This window comes from Festucalex cinctus, chromosome 11 (assembly GCF_051991245.1).
Source record: "Festucalex cinctus isolate MCC-2025b chromosome 11, RoL_Fcin_1.0, whole genome shotgun sequence".
Lineage (NCBI taxonomy): Eukaryota > Metazoa > Chordata > Actinopteri > Syngnathiformes > Syngnathidae > Festucalex > Festucalex cinctus.
The window spans coordinates 20,415,809-20,433,360 of NC_135421.1; the positions used below are offsets into that span (position 1 = coordinate 20,415,809).

Consider the following 17,552-nt stretch of genomic DNA (forward strand, 5'->3'; position numbering starts at 1 on the left):
ATAGTGACTGCAAGTTTATTTTTATGGTTGTAGGTTAACTGGAGCAGTACATTGCATGGGTTGGTTCTAATACTTTGGCTGTTGGATTAGATTTTAAATTGTGCAAATGTACTTAAAAAGGTGTCCAGCAAGTGTACATAATGTTTTCGTTTTCTTTTTGTTCATAGCACATTGTTTCAAGGCATTTTACTTGTTACAGCGAGTTTCGTATTCATTTCAACTCTTCACGTATATCAGTATTCCAAGTCAGCATCAAGGATAATGGCATATTAAAAGTCGTTACTCACCCAAAAGAGTTCAAAGTGCTCCTCCGCTCAGTCCACTCAACTGGGGAAAATCTCACGATTTCCTCAAAGTATAACGATAAGCATCTTATCCTGCAGTCTCTGTTTGAGGGGATGCAGCCGAGGGGAGCTGCCCAATTTATTCTATAGCAGTGCAGTGTACCTCCAGTACTACTGCTCGCCTGACAAATAGAGACAGAACGGGATGGCCCAGCCTCAACCAAAAAAAAAAAAAAAAAAAAGTAATCGTGTAAAAGAAGGCGTCTATAAAGCCAATAGTCCAGCTGAAATTGTGTATTTATGTTGCTGTGTGGACAGAAGAAGTGTTTCCGAGACAAACAGCAGCTGCTCTCTTTCTTCGCCTTACATGGAGACACTCCCTGTGTGTTTATACGGTGCCAACATAAGGCCTGGACGCAACATTCGTCAGGGCTGAGGACATGAATGCCGTCAAAGTACTGGACATCACCCAAGTATTAATAAAATAATACAATTTGAATTTAGGAAAGGAAAGTCTTTCTAGTGGGAAATATTTAGATTAACTGGACATTACCTGTCATGCAAATGTACAAGAAAGTGAGCCACTTAATATATATTTAAAAATAATAATAATTCAACTATTCGGATAAAGTATATTTTTCTTGATGAAAGTGCAATTATGAATACAAAAGAAAAAAATAAAACATTTTATGTAATAACAAATGACCAATTGTTTTTCTTTTTTTTTTTTTTGTCAACAGTTCCTTTTTTTTTTTTTTTTTTTTTAAGAGCTCAGAATTGTTCATTCGGTAGTCTTACCGATTCAACGTCTTATCATCATTGCTCTTTTTTTTTTTTGTGTACGTGTGCGTGCAAATACGTATAAATTTATACTCATTAATTCACCTAAAACCTTAGAAATATCCCATTACCCTTCGCCTTAACCAGGTACTTCAGAGTCTTGCCAGAGTCGTGAGGTTCAAATGGTCAGGAGACCAGAGAAAAGGTCAGAAAAAATAAAGAGAAAAGAAAGATAAATCAAAGTGAAATCCAGCACCGACCAAACACTTCCTGCCTTCCCCATGGTTACAAAATCAAAGTCTTACGCCAACCCCGGAAGCCTCTAAATTCCAACAAATTAACGAGATCTCAAGAGACCAGAGGAAAAACTAAAGAGAGGAAGGAGGGAAGGATCGATGAGGCAGAGTCAGATCCATAGAAGCCAGTACATCCAATCCATCAAAGTGAAATCCAGCACCAACCAAACCCCTCCTGCGTGGTTACAAAACCAGAGTCTTATGCCAACCCCAGAAACCTCAAACTTCCAATAAATTGAGATCTCAAGTGACTAGAGGAAAAACTAAAGAGAGGAAGGAGGGAAGGATAGATAAAGCAAAGTGAGATCCACAGACACCAGCACCCACTGATTCAAGGGGCTGTGGGAGGGAGAGGCAAATTCTGTTTGAGTTTCAGTAGATGCTGGTGCGATGGATCTGGCATGCATAAGGACCACCACCAAAGAAAGAAGCCGTCAACCGCGGTCCAGCAAAGCGAGCACCTCTCGCCGGCTGTACATTAACCTCATTCATCCCAGTTTCACACGGACAGCCACAATCTAAAATGATAACCTCTTGCTAGTATAATTTATAGACTCTCGCTAGTTTGCAACTGTCATGTATCACATGGAAATGGCCTTGGGAGACAAAATAAACGTCCTGCGGTCATGTATTACAGCAGCGGCGTAGAAGAAGAAAGAAGTCTGAACAATGATTTAAAGTGCTGTCACAGAACTGCCTGCTCTCACACCTTTAAATCTCCTCTTGCATTTCATCAACACCAATGTCAAACATATGAGCAGTGACCTAACCAACCACCGGGGGGAATGCTGCAAAAAAAGATGAATGAGAAGCAGTTCCCCATAATAGGATACGAGTTATGGAGGCAGAACAGTGCCATTGAGTTTTGTTGTTGAAAATAAAATTACATTGGGAAAAAAACATGTGCTATTGTATTTTCATCTTTTTTTATGTTCTGTTTTAGATGAGCAGTGGAGCTCGGCCTCTGGATCGTGGACATCATGGCTCGCAGTATGTCAAACTCATTTTGTGTTTTCAGTGACTATTTTTAAACAATACACTACTTTATTGTTCTTAACTTCTATAAAAGTGGGTCGAAACTTTGGAACGAGGGTGACAATTGGCAAGACCCCACCCTATCGTCACTTTATGCTCACCAAGCATACCACCACCCACACTAATAAAACTCACTTGTTTGGCTTCTTGTACAAAACGTCTTAGTGTTCCGGCTCCATAACTGGTGGCCATCCAGACAATTTGTCGCGTTTGCCATGTTCCGGATCTGCTTACAGTTTATGCTGGTTTGGACATTATGCACCAATTTATCTCAACGGTGACATGTTCTGCTTGTCGAAATGATGACTCTCCTTTGTAAAAGCAAAAGAAGTGCTGGGTAGAGCTATGAAAAATTATGTAAATATGTCGCTTTATACCAGTGTTTTAGAATTCAAATGACACCAACTAAAAGCAGTTTAGGCACTTTCAGCAGTTCATTGAGCCCATTTTGGTCCATTTTCTGTCCTTTCAAGTTCACAGTAATAATCGCACTGTTCATGGACAAAAAGAAGACGTGAAATAACTATGTGTGTGTGTGTGTGTGTGTGTGTGTGTGTGCATGTATCACACTCAGAGAATCACATCACTGATTGCATTAACAGAATTACAGGAAAAACTTTCAAATGAAATACACTACCAGTGGATTTGTTGCGGCTATGCTCGAATGGCCATATAGAACTAAAATGTCACTCAATAGAGAACATACCAAACATACCCCAAAAAAGGGGACAATAAACTCCCCTTTGTGTTGGTCCATTTGTGGGGTTTTTTTAGTAGGCTACTTCCTGGTTGATGAGGATGACAAAGAAGCGAGAGGTGCCATCCAGATAGGACAGGAGTTTTGGCTTTTTTATTATTTCGTTTTGCCATTTATTTTTTAAATGTAGTTATTTTTAATTAGTTTTTAGAGCAGTTTATTTTATTAGTCTTTTTCTTTTTTAAATGCCTCATTGTAGTTTGTTTCATTAGTTTTAGTATTAGTTTTTAATATATGGCGTAGCTTGTTGGGGGAAAAAGGTTACTACATATTGTATATTTGTGTTAGTCTAATTTATTACTAATAAGGAAAAGTAGTGTACAATTCTGTCATGTCTGGTGTCACGCCAGGGTTAATTTTGAGTTCATGACCTATTAAGTTGGGTTCATGACCGTGAGGTCAAGTGTCTGTTATGTACTGATGTAACAAGTGTCTGTTTTGAACTGATGTAACTAGCATCGAGTTTCAACTGGTTTTAGGATATGTGATGTCAGGAATCTTTAATCCCTTTACCTGGTCAACGGCCAATCGGATAATTCCATGTCAGTCCTGTTCCCCACTTGTCTAGCCACAACCAATCAGATCGATTCCTTGTCTAGATAAGCCTCCTGAGAAGTGTGTGTCTTATTATTACTTCTGTTACCACTGTCTCTCTGTGCAACTCTCTTGGTTTCTCGTCTAGTCAAGTTTGTTCCATGCCTCTCGATGTGAATAAATAGTTAAAATCTTATTTTTGTCTGCACTTTGGGATCAAACCTTCAGCACATGACAAATTCCCAAATAACTGTTCGAGCTTCCTTCTTCTACACGGCCGTAAGTTCGTCAAAATAAGTCAAATGAACCCCAAAAGCTTGTGTTTGATGAAGATCAAAACAGAGGACATTTTCCGGTTAGATTAGCAAGGTTAGTAGTTATGCTTTATTTCATTTGACAATAATGTCAAAAGGCTACTTAAAACATTGAAAGTGCAGTTAATAGTTGTTGTTTTTCCCATGACTCTGGACTAGAGTGTATTTGATTGGAATTCATTTTCTTTCCCATGGGAAAAAAACGATGACTTTGATCTTGAAGCAAAAACAAGATTTTGCTGTAGGAACATAAATGCCAAAAAGTTAACAAGAAGCGCATTTCTTCCTGCCTTGGTTATTTTCTTGATGTTGGTTTCATCGAGCGTGCGCTCCTTCAGTTTAAAGTGTGACGAGAACTTGAAGCGAGGCGAGCAGATTGGCAATGAACTCTGGACAACCTCCTCGCGGCTCGCTGGATGGCGCTTCAATAATTCAGCAGTCAAATCGTGCTACACTACCTGATTCTATCTATATACTGGACTGCCATCAACTTGTCAGATAGCGGCGATGGAAGGAAATAAATACATTTTAAAAAAAGACATCCATCGGAGAGTGCTGTAATCCAGAGGGAAATAATGACATTGATTTCATATCGTGCAGTTCATTTAAAACATTCACAAAGTTACTGATTGATCTTTCAGCATCCAATGAAAATGATCAATCTAAAAGGGTGATGGATGGTGTTAGCTTGTTGAATGATTATATGGCTCTCCAAATAAAGTTCCGCTGTTCTTAGTAGGCTTTTACTTCCCCCCCCTTTCTGGCAGAACCTTAAAAGTTTTTTGTTTTTTTTTGTTTTTTTTGCGAGCACTGATTGTTATTTGGAGCTGTTCATGATTCCTTACACCTTGTGTAAGGCCCCATTTCCATCTGAAGAAAAAGAATCTCCCAAACACGTGGGAAATGTGTAATGGGCCAATGAAACCAAGGTTGAACTTCTTGGCCATTATTCTCAAAGATGTTTGGCGTAAACACAACACTGCTCTGCATCAAAACAGCGTCATACTTGCAGTGAAGCATGATAGTGGCAGCAACATTTTTCTTTCGGTGTACATTAAACACTTTTCAAATAGTTTTGATATTTATCGTGGTTTCATTTTTCTGTATCACAACACCATTATATCCACTCTACTGTACTTTCACTGACTTTATAGTCCCCAGAATCATAATGCCAACTTGTGTCTGTTTTGTCATCCTCTATGAAGCAAGTACTAGTCTGCCACCTAACAAGCAAACAACACGTTTTTCTCCACTTCTGTGCGGCTTGGCGGAGGTCTGCCCTCAACTGAGTGACGTTCTAGCAAAACAACACATCTCAACAAGACTTTTACATCGAAACATAGATGGTGCTTGTTTGCTACAGAATATTACACCATATAAACTACCAGGGAAGTCGTGAGGTAGTGCTGGCTCTTTAGCAGTAATAAAATAAAATAAAAAAATATCCCCCCCCCCCCCAATTTTAGTACAGCGACCGAGCGCAGACACCATCTTCAAACTGACATTTCTGGGGACATGAAACAAGAGCAATGAAAGAGCATATTTGAATGCGAGAGCTTTGAAAGGCTGCGAGATCACTGGCGGTGCGAACCGAATGCGAGCCATGAATACTGTATGGAGGCAATAGACTGCAAAGTGACACCCTTGCTTTGGCGCAGTCACTGTCCCGCCGCTTGCTCCCCCCCCCTCCGCCACCCTTCACATTCTTACTGTGAAATGTTGCTGTTTTTAGAAAAGGTGTCAAACGCATGCAGACGAATTACTAAAATGTTCGTTGTTGTACTGTGGTGGCCCTCGCTTTTTTACTTTACAAGCTAGCTAGTAGCTAGCACCTCTTGTCGCGGCGTGAAAAGTTCTGCGACAACCCACTCGAATATATTACGGCCACCGTAAGATTTAAAGGGGAAGTCAACCCAAAAATCTTCTTGACAATATATTATATAGGGCGCGGCCATTTTGCCCACTTGCTGTGGACTGAAAATGACATCACATTAGGTCAGCGTTCGGGTGGTTGACCAATCATGGTTCACCTGTTTTCTGACATTGGTCACGTGACGTTCACAAGCTGAGCCGTGATTGCTCAAATGTGATGCAATTTTCATTTGGCGGCAAGTGGCAAAATGGCCGCCTTGAGATGATCATACTCTTGTATTAAATTTTTCTAAATCTACTAAAAATGCAGCATGATATATAGGAAGATGTCATCTTACATTATTTAATGCCTCTCACGGCCTGTGTTGCATTGTTGTTGTTTTGCGGTGAACTGGAAACTATTAGAGTACTAAAGTTCTTCAGCATTAATTCAGTGGCAAATTATTCCCCTTTTTCTGCCTCGGTTATGTTTGTTTCTCACATTGCAGGCCCTTGTGCTGATGCAATGCTGACAGCAAAATGCTGCTTCCAGTTCATTTAATGATGCTCACACTTTTGGACGCAGTAAGTCGTGCTTTCCTTTCTCTGTTTCTACCTTTTTGAAGTTTTGAAATGTTCGTCTATATTAGAATTGAACATCGCTGTACTCACTAATTCAAGTACATAAACGAGTATGACTATGGAGCCTGCTGTAAGTTTTAGTCTTGATTGGACAATTTTGTAGTCAAAGATGTATTTATTTTTATACGGTTATGTTTTTGAAAGTATAATGTAGTACCAAAAGGAAAAAAATGACTTATTTGTTTACTAGTTCTTGCTTGACTTTTTAGTGTCTTATAATATGATAGAGATTTTTTTTAAAGTATAAATATTTTAGTAGGTTCTCACTTCTCACTTGGTCGTGGAGATTTATGCTCTTAAAGGCCAAGTGAGAACATTGATCTACGGTGGATATAAAAATGTCAACACAACCCTGAAAAAGGCAATTTTTTAACACGGAAAATAAAGAGAGAAAAATAAATCAGGTATGAAATGTGAAAAATAGTTGAGAGGAAAAATACTCTTTTGACTTCAAAAAAATGTATAATTGGTGCAATGTTGATTTTGAATTATGGATGAGGGTGGCAGTGGCCCATCATATCCAGTAGATTGTGTTTATTCCCCAATTCTTTTATAATCAATACAGATCATGATTTCTTTTACATCTTATAAGTTTTGCATTTTATTTCCTTTACGTTTGTGATGTTTTGCCAAGTTTGTCAGTTGTGGCTACCTGAAATAGGACATTTTTTTTATTGGCCTAGAGTAGTTATGATTGAGCCCTGTAAATTCTGCCTAGCAACTAATTGGTTGAGCAAATGTTTGAATCAACAAGGAACATCAATCCAAGCAATTTGCATTGATCATGAAGATAAGCTCGTGCAAGGGGATACTCAGTTTCCTTCCGTTCCTGTAACGATGACGTAACCCAAATTTGTATTTAAGTTTGAACACACACCATAGTCTATCACTAACCTATACCCAAATTCCCAATAGTAAAGTCATAATTACAGGATTTTTTTTTTTTTATGAAATTTGAAATACACTTTTAAAACAGTATGTCAGCTTGCTAACTGAATCATTTTGCTAAATGAAGTACACCATGTGCATACAGAATGTTAGCATTAGCATAAATAACCAAACCTGTCAATACAAAAAATGTATGGGAGCTTGGTGAACTTTCAAAGGCACCTTAAAACAATTCTAGGGCAAAAAATCTGCAACAATCCAATGAAAAACAATAAGTACAGTAACTAACTTTGAAAGGTCATATGTCAGGATTGTTGTGCGAGTCCCCCCCTATATTATGAATCCCCCTAAAAAAATTAGTTTTCCAGGCAGCTCTTGCAAATTAACCAATTTGTATTTTATTCAATCCATGGAAGGACAGCGATGATGCATTAGACGGTATCAGTCCGGTGCAGTTCAGATGCTTTGCGCCCCAAACGCATTGAGAGAGATAAGGCCTCATCTGAACTCCTCAGACCGTCGTGACTCTCATGACCAGCTCCCGCGCGTTACCGCTGGCTTGGCCGCGGGGCTCCGACGGCCTCAGATGGCTGAGCAGGTGCAGGAGGTTGTAGGGGCAATGCGGGTCGGCCACCGCGCCGCCGTCGGGGTTCCCCTGCGTCCCCGGGCCTCCGGCGGCCGGCGCCACCACGGCGGTGGACGCGCCGCCGGCGGTGGAGGCGACCACCATCAGCGAGGAGGTGGAGGTGGACACTCCGAGCCCAGTCTGGTAAGCCTGGCCGGGCTGCTGAGTCCTGTCCACCGCCACGTCTTTTAGGTCAACGTTGTCCAGAGTCTTGTTGTAGTTGAGGACCTTCCACTGCTGGTTGACAGCCTGCCAGCGGTGGAAGATGCGGAACACAGAAGGCCCCTCGTGGACAATTAGCGCTGTGGAATTAGAAATGGTAACTTTTATTACGTTATGGTTCAGTTTAGCACCAAACTAAGAGATTCCTTTGACCCATTAAAAACTGTCAGTACAGCATTTTGTTTGTTTTCAAATCAGGTTAGCAAAAGTAAAAGTGTTTGTTTTCTGGTGTCGTTCAATAATGTCTTAGCGCAGTTTGAAATTACTTATTGATTTTGTGTTCTTTGAACTCACGTTGGAGAGAAGAATCTATTTGTAACACAAGAAGCTTGGAGTGTGCAGTCCAGCGTAAATAATCAACTTAACCTGGATGCTACTTCCAACAAAACTTTATCAATCATAAAAGTAAAGAAAGCGCATTACAGTAGCTGCCCGCGAACAGCTGATCCAGTTGTGGCAAAGATTTTGGATTTACAAAAATAATTACTGTTCATGCCATTTAGTAGAGCGTAGAGGTTGGAACTTTAAAGGGATACTTTACTTATTTAGCCATTTTTTGGCAGCCAAACATTAATATTTTGCCAATAATAAATGTGATATTTTCATGGCTACTTCCTAGTTCATAAACAATAACAAGAACATAGCTTTATATATATATATATATATCCTGTGTTCAGTAAATTCCTCAAAAGTGGGTTACAAAGGTACTTTTTAATACATTTGATGTCACAATCACAGCCAGTGGCTTGGCCTAACTCTAAATGTATTCGCAAGCGTAAATATAAACAAGTTTAACATTTACAATCGTGAGCCAGGCCATTTTCTGAGCAGTTTGGGGCTGAAAAATAACTCAACACATGATAATTGCTCGGGATAATCCGACTCAGACAGCCGACAGGCATTTGTTGACTTTGATCAGCGAGGGGGGGGTGTGTGAGATAAAATTAGACCCAACTAGACTGGCTAGTAGTGCCAAAGATATTTGAATGGTTTCTGGGTAATTTTTGGACTGCTGAGTCCAAAAATAACATTTGTTTCTTTGAATTGGCTGGAGTTTTTGAGAGATATTTTTGTCAATAAACTAATAGATTATGTGCTTTATTTATGAAGTGCTGTTTTGTTTTGTTTTTAAACTTTTTTTGAACATAGATAATACAAGTACCAGTCAATCCAATTTATATGAATCCCATGGGGAGGGGGGACATAAATAATAACCTCTCTGTGAGTTATTATTTTTTAAATAATTCTCCATGGGCATTATTTATCAAATGACATTTCTTGTTCGTTACAAATTTAAGAGACTTAAAATAATTGTCAATTTCAATCAAAAATAATTTGAATAAAGGTTTCAAGTTTTGAGGCATTTACATTTATGGATAGAACATTTTGCCAACAAAACATACAAATTAACCAAAGTTGACAATTTTTTAATTTTTAGATTCAAAAAGGGTAATAATGTTTTTACCGTCCATTACAATCTTGTTTTGATTCACGCAAAATAATTTTCAATATCCTTCCTGAAAGCAGCACTAATGGGGCTATCAAAAAAAAAAAAAAAAAGTGTGATGAAGTGCACTTTGTTACTAAAAGTAGTGTTTGCAATATCACCAGTGTTTGCATTTGTTTAGTGCTAATATTGCCTCATTTTCTGAATTTTGGCTTGATTTGAAGGTTCTGCAAAGACAGTAACAATATCATAACTTGCATGTTATTAACATTTTTAAAGCAATGATATGTAATATCTCAAAAACTATTTTTATCACCTCAAATTTCATTGAAAGCGGTTATGTACATAGATGATAATCAGTAAAAATGCAAAACTATTAATTTAACAATGTCAGTGAAAGCTGAGCTTTATACTCTTTGAAAATGCACAAATGATGTATTAGTACTAGCCCATTATACTCTAAAATTAATTCAAACGACAGCGATCACCTCTATTATTTGACATTGTTAAGTGATTGACAAGAAATGATGTCTGCACACACACTTTAAATGAAAGTCTGCCAAATGACAAGTTCATCTCTTTAATGACTCTGCTGTCAATCCTGACCACACTGGAGATAATCAAGCCTCCCCTCCTTCACATCCTGCTTATTCCTGCAGCGACACTCAAAGACTTTTGCTAATGCCGGATGCCATCCCACCGTCTTTCTCGCGGGAGGACGTCAATCTTAAAACGGATGATGCTACAAATGTCACTTTCATCATGGCACGCAGAAGATACTCACCCCCCCCTCCCTCTCATCAGTCCTTCAGCGAGGGACTCGCAAAGTGTCACTTAGTTAGAAATCTATTCAAATGTATGCAGTGGAAGCTACTTCAAAGATGAGCACGTTGTTGTTCAGCTGGATCAAACAAACTGTGACCCAGCATTGCAGTTGCAATATTAATGCATGTCAATCATTTCGTGACCTAATCCAGCACGATGTATGTTCAAACAGACCAGTTGCGCAATCTAATGATATCCGAATACGAGAGCTCAACAACTGTCTTTATAAACACAAGTAATTCCATACTATGTTTTGTTGTTTTGTCTTTCAAAAAATCTGCCAAACATTATTCAATCAAAACCTCTTGACGTTTGATGTGCTCGTTTGTCTCCGATCCAACAGCGGTCCGGCGTGGAATGCTGCGGCTCACCTATGCAGACGACGTCCATGAAGCCGTACATGCCGTAGCAGATCTGGAAGAGCAGGTCTTGGCGCTGCCAGCGTGCCGACGGGCTGAACGAGGACCACACCAGCCAGGAGATGCTGGCCATCAGGAAGAGAGAACCCAGGATGGCCGCTGCGATCTGCACTTTCTCGATCACCGTCAGTGAGATGGCTTGCCACTGCGGGGGGACGTGCACAAGGTCAGTCAGGAATGGGTAGTAGTTCAGTCATCATTTTGATTATAGCTTGCGCTAACCCAAATTCAACGTTATTCCCAATATGAAATTTAGGTTGCAATTAGCCTTCTGAAAATTAAATTCCAGTGTTGAATTTATAATATATACAAATGTCACTTTTTTTAAATGGAACTACTGAATAAATGAACTTTTCTAAGATATTATAATTAATCGAGATGCACCTTTTTGTCAGTGTTGACAAAACATGTACACTGTTCCCTCGTATATTGCGGGTGCTACGTTCCAAAAACTACCCGTGATAATGGAAGTTAGTAAAAAAAAAATAAAAAAATCTCGTTAATTATATATATTTTTCGTTTTATGATTTTTACTTTATTATCAATGCTTTTTCATTCATCACGTTCTTTTTTTATTTACATTAACAGTTTGTTTGTTGATGTGATACACCATGTTTTTGTTTTTGTTTTGCATGTTATTAAAATGTTTTTTTTCTTTGAATGAACATCCATCCATCCATCCATTTTCTTGACCGCTTATTCCTCACAAGGGTCGCGGGGGCTGCTGGCGCCTATCTCAGCTGGCTCTGGGCAGTAGGCGGGGGACACCCTGGACTGGTTGCCAACCAATCGCAGGGCACACAGAGACGAACAACCATCCACACTCACACGCACACCTAGGGACAATTTGGAGCGCCCAATTAACCTGCCATGCATGTCTTTGGAATGTGGGAGGAGACCGGAGTACCCGGAGAAGACCCACGCGGGCACGGGGAGAACATGCAAACTCCACCCAGGAAGGTCCGAGCCTGGACTCGAACCGGAGACCTCAGAACTGGGAAGCGGACGTGCTAACCACTCGACTACCGTGCCGCCCTCTGAATGAACATTGAAAAAAAAAAAAAAAATCTACACATCCCTTTAATACTTTTGCTTGTTCAATCATGGTTCATTTGCATTTATTTTAGCTTAATCTATTAAACCAAAAACAATGTATTATAATTCAGATATTGCTAATTGTAACATAGTTTAAGTCATAATGTGTATTGTATATTGTGTTTTAGAAAATAAATATGTGGAAAAAGGACCTTGACAAAATATCACAATCATAATGTTGAAGAAACAAAACAAAAAATATCAATTAAATTAGTTCCCCCCCCCCCCCCAAAACTATTCACCCGTGCTTAATAGGACAATAACTCATCTCACTTGACTGACAGATGACAGGCGGGTACATCCTGGACTGGACTCCAGCCAATCATAGGGCTAATTTTTTTTTTTTTTTAATTCAATCCCTCCTCAAATCATCAAATACTTTTCTAATAATTAATTAAATTAAATGTTTAAACTGTATTAAAGGTAGAAGCACATTGACGTATATTCAGTTCTTTCAGTCTTTCACACATAATCTCTGAGGGGAATTGCCATTCCTGGTTTGCGCATCGCTTTGTGCAAGTGCCTGGAAATTGAATACATGATGTAAATAGACTGCAATGCCACCAAAGCACTTTATATTGCGAGTTATTCACCCGTTTTACCTCCCACTCGTGGCAGAGTTGCAGTATAAGGTACTTTTGAGTTCTGCATTATGCTCACAAATGCTTCCTTCGTAAAGCAGTCTGGGAGGGAAAAAAAAATCTGTCATCCTTTTCAAGTGTAAATTGAATCTGTCCAACGCTGTCAGCATTTCGGGCAAACTCGGCAGAAACATCAAAACAGCGACTTGTGAATTGGACGTCCTCACCTGCAGTGGGTTCTTTGTGCTTATGGCGATGACCTGGTACTTGTAATAGCAGAGCTCGCAGGCCCAGGAACCTCGCTCGCTGATCCACTTGATGAGGCAGGGTTGGTGGGTGCAGCGGACCGAGCCGCTGCATCGACACGGGCTCAGGAGCTCCCCCTGCGCAAAAACAAGAGTAGTGCTTCTTAATGGATAGGAAATGGATGGAACATGTTTTTACCTATTTTTAAAATGTGAGAACTCGCACATAAGGAAAAAAAAAATTAGCACGTGTGCTTACTGCTCTGCGTGTGGTGAAATTGAAATGGCCAACACAGCACATCGCACGCATAACTGTGATCGACATCCACAATCATGAATCTTCTCCCCCAAATTGTAATTGTATGTTGTAGTACCAAAACTAACCTGTGAGAGGCAGCATGACGCCAGAGGACATCCAGATTGAAAGGAAATACAAAATAAAGAAGAAAGCATACAAGCTAGGCTAACTGTTAGCTTTTCTGGTGACTATAGTGCTGTGGCAAACTCCACTAGTATCACCGCAATGAGCCTGAGTACCACTTGTGGTACTAGTACCACACTCATCACAACTAGTTCCATCCAGTAGGCTATGTGAATATTAGAAATTAGGGGTGGCTACCTCACGATACGATACGATATGCGATACAAGGCTCATGGTAACGATTATCTGATATGACGATACCACAATTATCAATATATAGGTAATAAATCCACAATAATCTGCGATAAAACTAGTCATAAAATAATAATATAAATATATAATAAAATAAATAAATATCAATAAATAATAAAAAATAATCAATAAATAATTATAAAAATAAACAATTAAAAACAGTAGAATTCCTAATATTCTAAGAATAATACAATTAAAAAAAATATATATATATATATATATATATATATATATATAATAAAAACTAAGCTGATCAGTCTTCTTCGCCTGAAGACTTCCGTCCATTTCCCCACCACTCTTATGAGGCCCTCCCCCTAGTGGTCCACCAAGTAATTGCTCAATAAATCATGCACAATGGAGCCATTAGAGTGGCTGTATATTAACTACAAATATTGCGATACTTGCGTACGTATCGATAATCTATCGGGAGACAAAGTATCACGATTTATTGCAATATTGATATATCCTCACACTCCTAGTGGAAATCTGTGCGCAATTAAACCCCCGAAATGGTCTAAATGCCAAAGCCCTACATGAAACTCCTCAACTTACGTCGCCATAGTTCCAAAGCAAGATGCCACAAGATGGCGCCATAGCAATGCTTTTATATTAGAAGGCTTTGGTCTTAGCACAAAAACAACAAATCAGTCATTTTTCACACATTCACACCGATGGATTTAGAAGACGTCATTGAATCTAACATGTTTTGGAGAATTATGATGAAGGTGGAGAAAGCCCAGAATGAAACCCTGAACTTTGGAACTGTTAGGCAGATCTGCTAACCACTAGGTGCAGATTGTAAAATGCCAAATGGAAATGTCTCCGCATTACTGTTGTGCTAAAATCAAGGGGGAAGGGAAGTCGTAGGGGGTAGGTGGAGGAGAAAAAGGCCCGTCCACAGATGGTCCGAGTGGGCGTGTATTGGCAGGGCCATCAGAACACTTGTGACGTGTCCGGCGGGACTCGACACGCTCGCTGTGACTGTCCCGTGGCCGCCAAGAGCTGAAAAGCCAGGCTGGAGAGCGAATGGGAGCATCTGATAACAAACGTGGCATTCTAGCCCACACGCTCAGGAAGTGACAACTAAATGTCCTTTTGTTGATCAAACACACAAAAAAATAGAACAATGCACGCGTCTGTATTCGGATGACGCATCTTTTACATTGTTTTACCATCTTATGTGCTGCATTATCACCAAAACACTTCAGTGCTTTGCATTTTCTATCCAACGCTCTCACTGTGGATGTAAATAATGACATGATGCTAAATTAGCAATAGCTTCTCGCATTACTCAAAGGCCTGGCCTGCCTCCAAGTGCACTCCATTAACTTTAGGAGAAGGGAAATTGCAGCATAATAAACTCTGCTACAGAAAGTGCATGATTTTTTTTTTTTTTTAAATTGGCAACAGCACTCAGGCCACCAGCATTTCTTTACCAGCAATACGGCAGACATGTGGAAAAACAGGCAAATGAATAAAATGGTTTTAATGTGGTCTTATTCAAGTTCAAGAGAAGATGGGTGGTATCATCACTCACTCGCTTTATAGCGGTCAGTTAAGGTGCAGCGCATTTTGCTTTAACAACAACAACATTCAGTCTTTTCTTCTTGGTCGGTATTCGTCAGATCTTCCTCGCTGGAGCGCTCCAAGTTCAAGATTCACATCACCCCAAAGATTTGAAATTAGATGTAGGTACCTGCTCTGGTTGGGGTGACTTTCTGACTTTCTTATGGTCAAACATTCTTTTGTTAGTACAGGTTAAAGTATAGTACAGTAGAGTAAGGTACAGTAGCCTTGGATTTGTTCACGTGGGACATTTAACATTCACTCGTTTAAACTTACACCTACTGTAAATTTTTTCTCTTGACAAAATCATGACTTTTACTAATATTAAACTCTTTTTTTTTTTTTTTTTAATAGATCCTGTTATTTTTTTCATTACATTTGCATTTTTTTTTTTACGCCAGAAAAAGTTGGTGTTTTATGTTCATTTTCTAATTGTGTTAATTAAAAACAGACATATAAAAACTTTTTGATGAAGGAATTACATAGTTAATATGACTGACGCCAAATAATTTCAGAATAATTTCAAATAATGACATTTTCTGGCAATATTTTATTTCAGTCTTGTGGCTGTTCCTACTAGTTTGTAGTTTTTATACTGTAAAGGAGTACAGTTATAGCTCAACTAATTGTAAATGAATGTGTTAGATCAATCTAATCTAGATTAATCTAATCTGCAGTATATACAGTAGTAGAGGTTAACAGACAGGTCAACACGTAGACTTTACTGATGTGTGATTACCGCTATTGGTCAAAGTCGATTTAATTATTGCATATCTTCTGCCTCATTGAAATCAACAGGTGGTCAGTTAGTTGGTGCAACAAACGAACAACAGCGTCTCGAGTGTGCAGAAATATATGACTAAAAATTAGATTGGTAACATGGTCACTTGCAATTGCAAAATATGAAAGTATATCATCAAATATAATAAATACATGCCAAACAGCCTTAAATCCTCGCATCAGCTAATTGACCGAGCGGCGTCTTGCCAATCAATCAGCGTTGACGAATAACCTGAAGATGCCCGAATATGACTGGCTGAACCAGCTGGTGGGTGGGGCCAAAGACAAAAACATCAATGAGGTAATTGACGAGTTAGTCGACTTGACTAGCGTCACTTTTGTGTCGTCTACAACAAAAATGTTCACTCCATATGTAAAGCAAGTTGGAAAAGTCGTAACGTTTGACAGTAACGTCATTAGCAAAACAAGAGAAAACCGAGTGGGAACTTTTGCAGCACGCTAAGATGGTTAGATATGATCACGCAGCCAAATATGCAATATTATGCAGTCTGCTTTGCATTTTGCCGGTGTCTCGAGTGATGATTGCTTGAGGAATAAATTGGAGCGTTTTAAGTGAGCCGAGACGTGAGGAAGCCCACTTCCCAGGAGATTAATTTAAGAGGTATGGGGGGGGGGGTTGAATCCATTGCCGTTCAAATGAGCTCCGTTATGTCTGAGATAAAACGGGGGAGGGAGGCCTGGATCAAGATGAGCGCTTACTTTTTTTTGTTTTATTTGCTTTTCCTCTGGGCCATTTCCAACAAAATGGCAGAGCGTCTGTCCTCCGTAAGATGCAGGAAGCATCACGCCGAGCTATATAGGAAGAATGACACTAGCTCGTTCCCCTCGAGGCTTCTTATTCTGCTGCAGACGCGTCCACGCGCATTAGCTGTGTTGCCATTTAGCAAGCAAAAGCTAGGATTCGGAGGTGAAGGCAAGATAGAAGCGGTCGCTCCAAAATTGCGCTTTTACGTCCCCCTGCAGGACGACTGCATTCATTTTCTGTGAAATTGTACATCAGTTCTCAAAGACCCGCCTATTTCCGAGCAATTATAGCAGGGATAGAGCTGAATATGACTTTGAGGGCAGTGGGGTGTGGAAACGAGCGCGGGCAATTCGGAGTAACCCCCAGCTAAATTACTGATGGTGTCGTGATGGGACGAGAGCAGCCAGCACACTGCTTAACATATTCCATAATCCGTTCAAGTTATTCAAGTGAAAGGAGAACCTGTTACTTGTGCGACAGAGGTTCAGAAAACCTCCAAGTTGTTAAAAGGAATCAAAGATGATAAAATATTGTTAAAATTGTGCCGCAGACAGTGATTCTCAAAATATGGTATGCCGGCTCCCTCTACTGGCATGTGAATCACTGGCTAAATACAGTTCAGTTATATTTGACTTTTAAGTTAAATAAATTCATTTTCTTTTTTTTATCTTAAAGAACTATTGGTTTTAAAACATTTATTTAGCTCCAGTTCAGGGTTATAATAGTCTTGGAATTTTCATAATAGTTCATTTTAATTCATTTTCAGAGTGGTTTGTTCGTTTTACTTTTTCCAGAGGGGGCACAGTATGAACCTGGAAACAGAACAAAACAGCACATAGCCACATAATGAAAGACATTACAACAGAGCACTAAGATTATCATAACCTTGATACATTTTCTGTTAAAATATTGTGTTCAATACATTTT

The 17,552-nt window shown here is 39.4% G+C and overlaps 2 protein-coding genes and 1 long non-coding RNA gene across 4 annotated transcripts in view; 1 reads left to right on the plus strand and 2 right to left on the minus strand.

Annotated features, from left to right (window-relative positions):
* The window catches only part of LOC144030244 (collagen alpha-2(VI) chain-like), a 9,730-nt gene extending 8,756 nt beyond the window's left edge, over positions 1-974 (minus strand). For both annotated transcript variants that reach the window (XM_077536370.1, XM_077536369.1), the window contains exon 1: positions 288-974. The gene's annotated coding sequence lies outside the window, so the exon portion shown is untranslated. The remainder of the gene's footprint in view (positions 1-287) is intronic.
* The window catches only part of LOC144030253 (uncharacterized), a 25,324-nt gene that overhangs the window by 4,533 nt on the left and 3,239 nt on the right, over positions 1-17,552 (plus strand). The window contains exons 2-4 of the long non-coding RNA XR_013287222.1: positions 2,304-2,350; positions 6,361-6,436; positions 10,844-11,085. This is a non-coding gene — a long non-coding RNA (uncharacterized LOC144030253). The remainder of the gene's footprint in view (positions 1-2,303; positions 2,351-6,360; positions 6,437-10,843; positions 11,086-17,552) is intronic.
* LOC144030250 (E3 ubiquitin-protein ligase MARCHF4-like) overlaps positions 7,757-17,552 on the minus strand; it is a 17,435-nt gene continuing 7,639 nt past the window's right edge. The window contains exons 3-5 of the mRNA XM_077536387.1: positions 12,823-12,978; positions 10,872-11,064; positions 7,757-8,308 (exon numbers count right to left, since the gene is read on the minus strand). Of these exons, the coding sequence (XP_077392513.1) occupies positions 7,893-8,308; positions 10,872-11,064; positions 12,823-12,978 (765 nt within the window). The 3' untranslated portion in view covers positions 7,757-7,892. The remainder of the gene's footprint in view (positions 8,309-10,871; positions 11,065-12,822; positions 12,979-17,552) is intronic.